The sequence below is a fragment of the Zerene cesonia genome, chromosome 3 (genome assembly GCF_012273895.1).
Source record: "Zerene cesonia ecotype Mississippi chromosome 3, Zerene_cesonia_1.1, whole genome shotgun sequence".
Taxonomy (NCBI): domain Eukaryota; kingdom Metazoa; phylum Arthropoda; class Insecta; order Lepidoptera; family Pieridae; genus Zerene; species Zerene cesonia.
Window position 1 is genome coordinate 7,962,151 of NC_052104.1, and position 9,697 is coordinate 7,971,847.

Sequence of the window (9,697 nt, forward strand, 5' to 3'; positions counted from 1 at the left end):
CCGCAACCGCAACCGGGCGTCGCAAAATTGAGTGGGGCAAGCGTTGCGCCGCTACGTGCGCTCGGGCTGGTCGTCGGCGCGCGAGGCGGAGGCGCGCAGGCAGTCGCCGTGCGCCTTGTACTCGACGGGCACGGTCGCCGGCAGCTGCAGGATGCGCCGCAGCGCGTCGCGCACGCGCCCCGCCGCCGCTATGTCGGACGCCGTCCGGTGCCACACGGCCAGGTGGTCCTCCTGACGTTACAACCTCAACTTACTGACCGTTTTTCTTTTTATCTTGAAAATTTGTATGGCGCAGGTGCATTTGTTTATATATATGTGAGAGGCTAGCTGCACTCACAGGCAAGTATTTATAGCTTGATGTCTTATTCTGATGTATAAGCTATATGATGTAAAGTTTCATTAAAATTCATTCAGTAGTTTTTACATGAAAGAGTAACAAACGTCCATCCCATCCCTACAGACTTGCAGAATTTCGCGATTATAAATTGTAGCATATTTTAAAGGTTTATGAAATAAAGTCACCACAATATTACAATTTACATGCAGTAACTTGTGATTTGCAAAACATTAAAATCATGATTTCAAACATCGGACAGCTAATTTTTGTGTATTTCTACTTTTACATTGTTTTAAAGGTTCTTTGTAGAATTAAGAGTGGTGATTTTATTGATCATGAGCATTCAATCGAAAAAAATCGATTTTAATTGATATACTTTTGAGACCCATGTCTTACAACAACATATAACATTTCACCATAGAGATTCTAGACTCACCTGAAAGCGAACAGAGAGCACAACCCCACAGAGCTCTGCGCCAACCATGAACTGTTCTCCCAACATCGCCATACACAAGTCCTCCCAGGCCCTACCAGTCTGCGACTTTCTTAGTCTCACCACCTGCAAGTTTTTTACTAGTTACTTCTCTTTGTTATATAATCCCTACTATAAAAATTATACATGCGAAAGTAACTGCCTCTCTGTTACGCTTTCACGCCTAAAGCACTGATCCGATTTTCATGAAATTTGATACAGAGATAGAATTGACCTTGAGGAAGGCCATTTTTTATTGCGAAAATATGGAGAGAAGTGGTTTAAAGAGGGGATGAATGTTTTTATGGAAATTCGTAATTATTAAATATATACCGAGAGACTAGATAGACTTTTTAAGAAACGAATGAACATAGGCTACTTTGAGATTATTATGATTGAGATGTATGTACTTATAAAAATTTACCAAAAAATGCAGAAAAAGCTAGTTAGTAATACATTTCAATATTTTGTATTATTTGCATTATAGAACAGAAGTTCTACACAGGTAATGTGCACAAGATATTAAAGTACTAGACAGATATTATATTATTATAGCATACTATTGTATTTTAATTACAAATAGGTTTCTTATTCCTTATTGTTTATAGTACAATAAGTGGGTTATTCAAGAAGTTAAAATGTAAGTCTTATTAACAATTATCCACTTCCTTGTTCTATTATATATTGGACTGCCTGCTTTCTGAGGACAGTGAGTTCCAAAATTGTCCAGGGTGTTTACCACAATGGTCTACTTGCCGGAACACAGGTCTATATTGTAATTAATTAGAAAAGGGGATTACATGAATTTTAATTTACATGAATTTTTAATAACTGTAACAATTAAATTAAGATTTTTTTAGCATTAAATGACATCTTGTTTTTTATTATTTGATTTAGTAATATGATAATACAGGAATTTTTGCACAGGTAAGCAGTGGCAAGATGGCCACAAAACTAGCAGAGATTGAATGAAAGGTAAATCTTACAACAAGGAGATGTAGGATAACACTTTCTTCAGTTTTCCATGCTTGTATTCCTTACCCATTTGCCACCATTAACATTTGCCGGATCCTCCCACATGGGTTTAATGCCCAGTTTGAACAGGTGCAGGTCAGATAGTGGCGGCAGTTCATGAGGCCTCGCTAGGTGCGTGTACAAACCCCACCACTGTTCCACTGAACCAACACATCCTACCATTCTTAAAGCCTGGAACAAATGTTTGGTTTAATTTTCATGCATCATCAAATTGTTAAGAGGGCTTCATCTTTTTTGTAATGCCTGGAAGACAACACTTTTAAATGATAAGGCCACTTATTTGTATGTCTTTGAAAATGTTTGTGTGTATTTGCTTTGTGTGTGCAATATCTCTTCTCTCTTATCATCACTATTTTTTAAGTTATAATTAGACATCCTTAAAATAACTTTTATTTTAAGAAAAAATAACAAAATACCTAGTAGATGTTGTAGTAAATGAGTTGCACAAAAAATTAATAATATCCTAACACTAGAGGAAAGGGGATTTGTTGTGTATTGCTAGAAATTTTTAAAAAGTACTATATATATAGTAACTCTTATTAAAACATCCTTGTAGTTTTGTCTAAATGTTAAACAGTTAACTCACACACAAACATTACTCATATAGACAAATTTTCAAAAATACTATTTGATTTCATAAAAAATTATTGTTTAAACAGATTTCTAACACTAATGTTATTAAAAGTTGATTGTTTAATGCAATAAACACAATTAAAAGAGATTGATTAACAATCATGACAATCTCTACATTGATAGTTTAATAATGTACAACTAACAATAATAATTCAGAATACAATCAAAAAGCCATAACAACTGTGCATATTACAAGGTCTTGGTTTAAAACATATTGATGCCTAATGACCAGATTACCTGTCCATAACCAGTTGTTGTTGCTGATAGTTCTCTGGCGGGCGGCCGCCTCGAGAACCACATCCAATAACTATATTCCAGCTTGTGCTCGTTTGGAGGCACGTAAGGCTGCATAGGGTCGTCTTGGTTCCTATCATCCTCCTCGTTGCCCCCATGATTTTGAAGTCCACTGTCAACAGCGCGTCGCTCAGGCACATTTAAATTATAGAATTTGCACATTTTCCTTTCTGTCATGTTACGCCAGTAATAACATGATTCCTTTAACGGCCTAACCTAGGACACGTTGCTCACTAGTTTATGTATCTGTTATAAGGACTGTATTTTTAAATTTAACTAATACAATTCGTAATATAATTATACTATTTTAGGACTTATTTAATTAATTTATTCTCTCAATTAATCATAATCAGCCTATTCCCTCTTTTTCTGTATTTAACCTTTTTCTTTCCGTCATCAAAATTCAAACTGTCAGATGACAGCATGGGAAGAATGAGCTAGGGATGCTCATTCTAATTTTGTAAGGACGTATTGTTATATTTCCTATTAATATTACATCTAGATATAAATATAAGTACTTTTAGTCTTCATTCAATATTTGGTAGGAAAAACGTTATTAATTAAAATCTTAGGTATGGAACTGAGAACTTAGATTTATAATATATGATAATTTTTCAGTCTTGGTCGGTAATATATAATATATACTGGAAAAAGCAAATTGCGGATAGGAATAATCATTATGTGGTGAGGTGTTAAAACTGTCTTTATTAATTGTATGAAATTTAAATTAAATTCATAAGAAGATACGAATTTTTTTTTTTAAATCTGTATAATTCATGATGCATGAGACATCTCCTAATGTCAAAAATAATATTGTCAGTTTACAAAACAAATCTGAATTGTCAATAAATCAATATTTCTACCTAACGAATTCAATTGTAGTGCGATAAACAAAATACGGAATTCTTTTGGTTTTTATATGGGTTAAATTAAGAACCACACAAAGTATAAAATAGTATAAGTATTAGTGTATTAAAATATAGTGTATACTTATTATAGACTGACCAATAATTGCTGTGGGAATTATTGATTTGTGTAAAAATTTGCAATTCTTACAAAATTTTTGTAGAATCTGTCTAATATGGCTAAGGCAGAATCGTGTACTAGAAATAATGTAGAGTGTTTAAATGTGGACTTTATGCGCTCTCTTGTAAAACAATACTCTGAATTGGTAAGACTGAAGTAATTTTTACTACTGCTTTATACTACTAACGAATAAATATTTCTTCTTTACTCTACAACTAAAAGGTATATTAAACCATGAAATATTAACTTGATTTGCTTTTCTACCACTGCATCTTAATAAAATGAATTTTTATATTTGCATCTTAACTATAACTGAACCAACCTATTCGTTTCATCTTTAGGGCCAATGGACAAGTGCGTTCTTCTGGGCAGATGCAGCTGCAGCATCCTGTGGATCAGAGACTGCGAGTGGTGATGATATCTGGCTGCTGGCCAGCACCTTGCTAGCTAAAGGAGAACTGCATAGAGCAGCACACGCTATTACTTCTAGGGGATTACATACGTAATATTCCTCAATATTTTCCTATATAGTATTTATATTTCTTTTTTAAAACATTAAAGGAAAATGTACAGTTCATAATAACATTGCATGTCATTAAATAAATGAATGTTAATTAGATCATAAATCATTATTTAAATTATAGTTCTTTTTCCATAATGAAGAGTAGTTGTTTCAATAGAAAGCATTATAATTAGAAACTTTAAAAAAAAAGCAGTGATATAGATGACACACATCTAAAGGGCCTTTATATATGTAATAATTGTTATGACATTTATTAAAAATATGAATTTATAAGTTTTAACAATCAACTACTTTACAGAACTCATTATTTTACAGAAATCATTTATTATGCCTTGGTGTGGCAATGAGGGCATTTATTACAGCTAAAGAGCCAGCCACCGCCCTAAACCTCATGGAGGAGTGTTTTCCAGCACTTTTGGAGCCCAGAAACATGGATCAAACTCATAATGTAGGTATATATTAATTACTTTGTATGTGATAGACGAGCACGCTTCGGCACAAATTGTGCCAGCTCCTACCGGGGAAGTACCAAACCCCCACAGAAAACCGACGTGAAATAATAGCATGCTATTGTGTTTCGTACGGTGAGTGGGGGAGCTGGAGGCCCATATCCTTTTCCTTCCCCTTCCTTACCCTTCCTAGTCCTTTCCTTTATTCCTCTCGTCAATCCTTTCTTAATCCCTTCCCAATTTAAAGTCGGCAATCCATTTGTAGAGGCGTAAGATCTGCAATTGACCTTACGCCTCTCCAAATGTTCATTACATGACTATGACATAAAAAAAAACTTTTTATTACATTCTAATTTTTAAGGCTCATAAAAAGGTGAAGCCCTGTTTACTCTTGTGGGGTAATGGGTTGAATAAAAGGGTGCATAAGTAGACTATCAGCCTTCTGTGTCAATATTTATTTTTATGTAAGTCCTGCAATCAGTCGCAAGACTACAAGCTGATGAAGTGATTAGGATTTCAAATTATGTAGATGACAAAACCAGAATCTTGTCTGCCTCCTAGAGTACATTCTTCCTTTTCAGCCCTATCGCCGTAAAAGACGGATTCACGAGTTCATAGGCACGAGGATTGCGATGTCTGGGTCAATAACTAAATAATGAAACCGAAAAAAAGTTTTTAAGTTTTTTAACAGAAACCACTAATCATAATGTATTATATTTCCAGAGAGCCCTTGCCGGAGTGCTGGTGTGGCAGGCAAAAGCACTTACATGCTTAGAGAGGCGGGAGGCTGCCATAGAAGCACTAACATCTGCACTCCGAGCTGATGTAGCTTGCTTTGAAGCTTTGGATCTGTTGCTTGAACAACATGCGCTTACTCCTAATCAGGGTGCGTTTGAATTATTGCAAATATGTACATCGCTACTTTTGAACATCTTATCCATATACTTGAATAAGATTCATCACTAGTCTAATCTAGTTCTGACAATTTGAAGGTGATTTGTTATAAATAGTAATTTTATTTTCAGAAAGCGACCTAATAGAATCCCTGCCCATAAACAATCAGCTGAATGCAGCAGAAGCGGCGTTGTTGCGAGTCGCGTACCGGGAGCGGCTTCTGCGATATACGCCTATAAAGAGTGCACCACCAGATGGCGACAGTGTGAGTCAATTTTGTCTACACTTATATGGTAAAGAGGAAATTTTTGTTCGTTTGTACTGCTTTCCGCAAAAAACACTGGACCGATTTCTAAAATTCTTTCACCATTAGAAAGCTGCAACTTCACTAAGAGACATATTATGTACCACGGGCGATGCCGGGGCGAACAGATATAATTTATAACAATCTTATTGAAACAGATAACCTGCAAGGTTCTTGAAAGTTCATGTTTCGTTTCAACAAACAAGTTATCATTTAAAGCAATCAAATAGTCAAATTCGCTATTTGCTCTTATTTACCAAGCTGGCGGCTTAAAAATCTCAGTGTCCGTTAAAAACCTTAATAATGTGCAATAGAGTAAATATACTTTTTGTTAAATTGTAAATTTGTGGAACATATTTCTTAAATGGAGGCGGGTGTTGACACCTGTGCCACAGCTAAAAAAGCTTTTATGAGTGTCATCGTTAATTTTGGTTTAAGTACACTATGTAATTTCGTTCCAAATAAACAATTTTGAATTTTTTTTTTTTTCACTTGTCCCGCAGTCCCGCAGCGCCGTGGAGCTGGCGCGCTCGCGCAGCATCACCGGGCTGGAGGCGCGCGGGCGGCGGCTGGCGGCGTGCGGGGAGTGGGAGCCGGCGCTGCGGGCGCTAGACGGCGCCGGGCCGTGGGCGTGCGCGGACGTGCGCGTCGCGTGCCTCGTCGAGCTGAAGCGCGCCGCCGAGCTGTTCGCGTTCGCGCACACGCTCGTGGACGCGTACCCGCTCGTGTGGACGTCCTGGTTCGCGGTCGGGTGCTATTATTATTTGATCGGTGAGTATAATCATACTTTAGGGTGTTATATTTTGATAATGTTTGATGTTTTCATTTTGATTCTGTTTGGAAATTATATTTTGATAACAAATTTAAAAAAAAACTGACTTGATATCTGTTTTTATGAAGTTGATATGTTGTGCATGTCAACATTTTGCAGTTATGGTTCAATGGTCCAAAAATTGTATTGTAAACAATGTTATATAGTATATAACATATAGGCAAGAACGAGTTCGCCCGTCGCTACCTCAGCAAAGCGTGCTCGCTGGAGCCGAGCGCGGGCTGCGTGTGGCTCACGTACGGGCACAGCTTCGCGGCCGACAACGAGCACGATCAGGCTATCGCGGCTTATTTTAAGGTACTTTCTTTGATCTCGAGTCACTCTTTTAAAGGAGATTAATTTATTATTTAAAAACGCTTAATTGAATAAATAAATGAGAGCAAAAACTACCGTAGGTTCTTTGAAACATTAAATGAAATATATATGTTTTTTATAATTTCCCAAGAAAGTTGTTATTCCTTCAAGAAAATCACCATATTATGAGCTTTTAATTCAACAAGTATTTCGTTAAAGGCCAGTCAACTAATGCCGGGCAGCTATCTACCGCCGCTCTATGTTGGTGTGGAGTGCTCCTTGCTCAATAACATTAACATGTGCGAGCGGTTCTTAACACGAGCGGCCATATTGCACAGCAATTCTGAAGTGAGTATGCTGTTTATGTGTTTGTTATTATTTGTTTTTTTTTATTCATTGCAGTTACGTTATGTATGCATTAGTAATAAAGCAGATTCTATAGAGGACATACGTTTCATTTTAACATTCAAGGGATACAAGCAAAAACGTGCCTTTTGACCGAACAGTTATTTTATATTACTATTAATCAAGAGTAAAAGATTACACCAAAATCGCAATCTTCTTCACCGACAAGCTATTTCTATTCTAGAATAGATAGAACTCAAAATATGGTCCTTCGAGCCGGATCGACCCGTGACAATAAAAAAAATTGTTCTATTTATAAATTTAAATGATGGTCTTTCTAGCCCAATTTATGTTTCATCAGTATTTCCGTCGCGTCTGACACTCATCTAAAGGTCCTTCGAGCCGGATCGACCATTGACAATAAAAAGTTGTTTTATTTATAAATTTAAATGATGGTCTTTTGAGCCCAATTTATGTTTCATCAGAATTTTCGCCGCGTCTGTCACTCAGCTAAAGGTCCTTCGAGCCGGGTCCCGAGTCGCTCACTCACGTGTACCGTTCGCAGGCCCCCAGCGAGAGCGCGATGGACGACTCGCAAGTGGACAAGAAGGGCCGGTGGGAGCGCATCAAGCGCGTGGTGAGCAGCGCGGCCATCGCGCACGAGGCGGGCGCCGCCGCCTACGCCGCGGGCGACTACGAGGCCGCCAAGGCGCTGTGGCTGCGCGCGCTCCAGATCGCGGGGCCGACTGAACAGGTGGGGCTCACTGAACAGGTGGGGCTCACTGAACAGGTGGGGCTCACTGAACAGGTGGGGCTCACTGAACAGGTGGGGCTCACTGAACAGGTGGGGCTCACTGAACAGGTGGGGCTCACTGAACAGGTGGGGCTCACTGAACAGGTGGGGCTCACTGAAGGGTGGGCCCCCTATTGAACTGATGGAGCCCAGTGAAATGGTGGGGCCTATTGAATAAGTGAAGCCTACTGTATAAGTGAATCCTACTGAATTTTTGGGGCCCACTGAACTGATAGGGCCTGCTGAGCAGATGGGATCCGCTGAATAAGTGCGGTCTGTACAGTTGGGGTTTAGTGAACTGATGGGGCCTACTGAGCAGGCTAGGCTAGGCTCCACCTACTGAACAGACGGAGCCTACTGAAATGTCGGAGTCTGCTGAATACGTGGGGTCTACAGGTCCACACAGGTGGGGTCTGCTAAACAGGGACGGAGCTACTGCATGTGCAGTAAGTTTATGGAAGAAAAGATAAATTGCGGTTATCTTTTTTTTTAAGATTAATTATATTTTTTTATTAAATCATACACTGAAGAATATAATATTAACATATTACATTAAATATTTTTTTTGATTGCTATGTAATAATATTCAGATTTCATAGACCCCAAAACGATGGTTACTAAATTTTATTCTCAGTTTGTTTGGGTGCCAACAAAAAATTTACGTGGTGATAGACCAATATTAGATTTAAGTTATAGGGTATTTTTTATTTGATAGAACAATTTTAAAAAGAGAATAGCATAATCCTGTGCATAATCCTGAGTTGGCTCCAACGTGCCGGTTGGCGACCGGACGAGAGGTCCCATTGGCGATATTCAGGGGGTTTCGGGCGTCCCCGCAGTCTCCAGTCTAGACCCTCATAAGTGTACAAATCTTTGTTCACTTAGGTGGCCCTAGTCGTAAAGCCCAATCCAAGTACTATTTATCTTCCCGCCTATCCTTCGTCTTATCACCAGTACCGTCTTTACCATAAGGGCACAAGGGGCCAGTGCCCAGGGCCCCCCATCCTCAGAGGGCCCGAAGGGCCGACAATTTCTCTCACATTTAATCTCAAAATACTCATTACACTTTTCTCGATGCCCGAATATCGATTATTTTCAGATTTATTCGAATCAATATATTTATATGAATTTGAGTGACATCAAGCCTTTTTTTAATGTCATAGCCGGCAACTGAGCTTGTGGTTCGCCTGATGGTAAACGATCACCACCGCCCATGAACATTCGCAAAGGTAGTGCCTCTACGAATGTGCTGCCCGCTTTTATGAAGTAAGGGAAAAGGAAAGGAGAATTGCGAACATCAATGCTACAAGAACGACTAAATAATTTGTCAATTATGAGCATAGAAAGTGATAGATATTCTTCAGGAAACTGAGTTCTATTTTTATTTATTTTTTATTTTTTATTTTATTCATAAAGGTACCTTACAGCTATTAATAAGATAATTATTCTAATTACAAATGAGATAC

General features: G+C 38.2%; 2 protein-coding genes across 2 annotated transcripts in view; one reads left to right on the forward strand and one right to left on the reverse strand.

Moving 5' to 3' along the window:
• Positions 1 to 6: 6 nt before the first annotated feature.
• Positions 7 to 3,191, reverse strand: LOC119838648 (eukaryotic translation initiation factor 4E type 2). Its single transcript, XM_038364703.1, has 4 exons — positions 2,715 to 3,191; positions 1,851 to 2,015; positions 774 to 896; positions 7 to 231 (listed from the first exon to the last, which is right to left on the reverse strand). Exons 1-4 carry the CDS (start codon positions 2,946 to 2,948, stop codon positions 52 to 54), a joined length of 702 nt encoding a protein of 233 aa, XP_038220631.1. The 5' UTR covers positions 2,949 to 3,191; the 3' UTR covers positions 7 to 51.
• A 420-nt stretch (positions 3,192 to 3,611) lies between these two features.
• LOC119837271 (cell division cycle protein 16 homolog) overlaps positions 3,612 to 9,697 on the forward strand; it is an 8,947-nt gene continuing 2,861 nt past the window's right edge. The window contains exons 1-9 of the mRNA XM_038362790.1: positions 3,612 to 3,942; positions 4,139 to 4,299; positions 4,636 to 4,768; positions 5,493 to 5,655; positions 5,795 to 5,928; positions 6,471 to 6,738; positions 6,960 to 7,096; positions 7,313 to 7,441; positions 8,004 to 8,192. Coding sequence (XP_038218718.1) covers positions 3,853 to 3,942; positions 4,139 to 4,299; positions 4,636 to 4,768; positions 5,493 to 5,655; positions 5,795 to 5,928; positions 6,471 to 6,738; positions 6,960 to 7,096; positions 7,313 to 7,441; positions 8,004 to 8,192 — 1,404 coding nt within the window. The 5' untranslated portion in view covers positions 3,612 to 3,852. The remainder of the gene's footprint in view (positions 3,943 to 4,138; positions 4,300 to 4,635; positions 4,769 to 5,492; positions 5,656 to 5,794; positions 5,929 to 6,470; positions 6,739 to 6,959; positions 7,097 to 7,312; positions 7,442 to 8,003; positions 8,193 to 9,697) is intronic.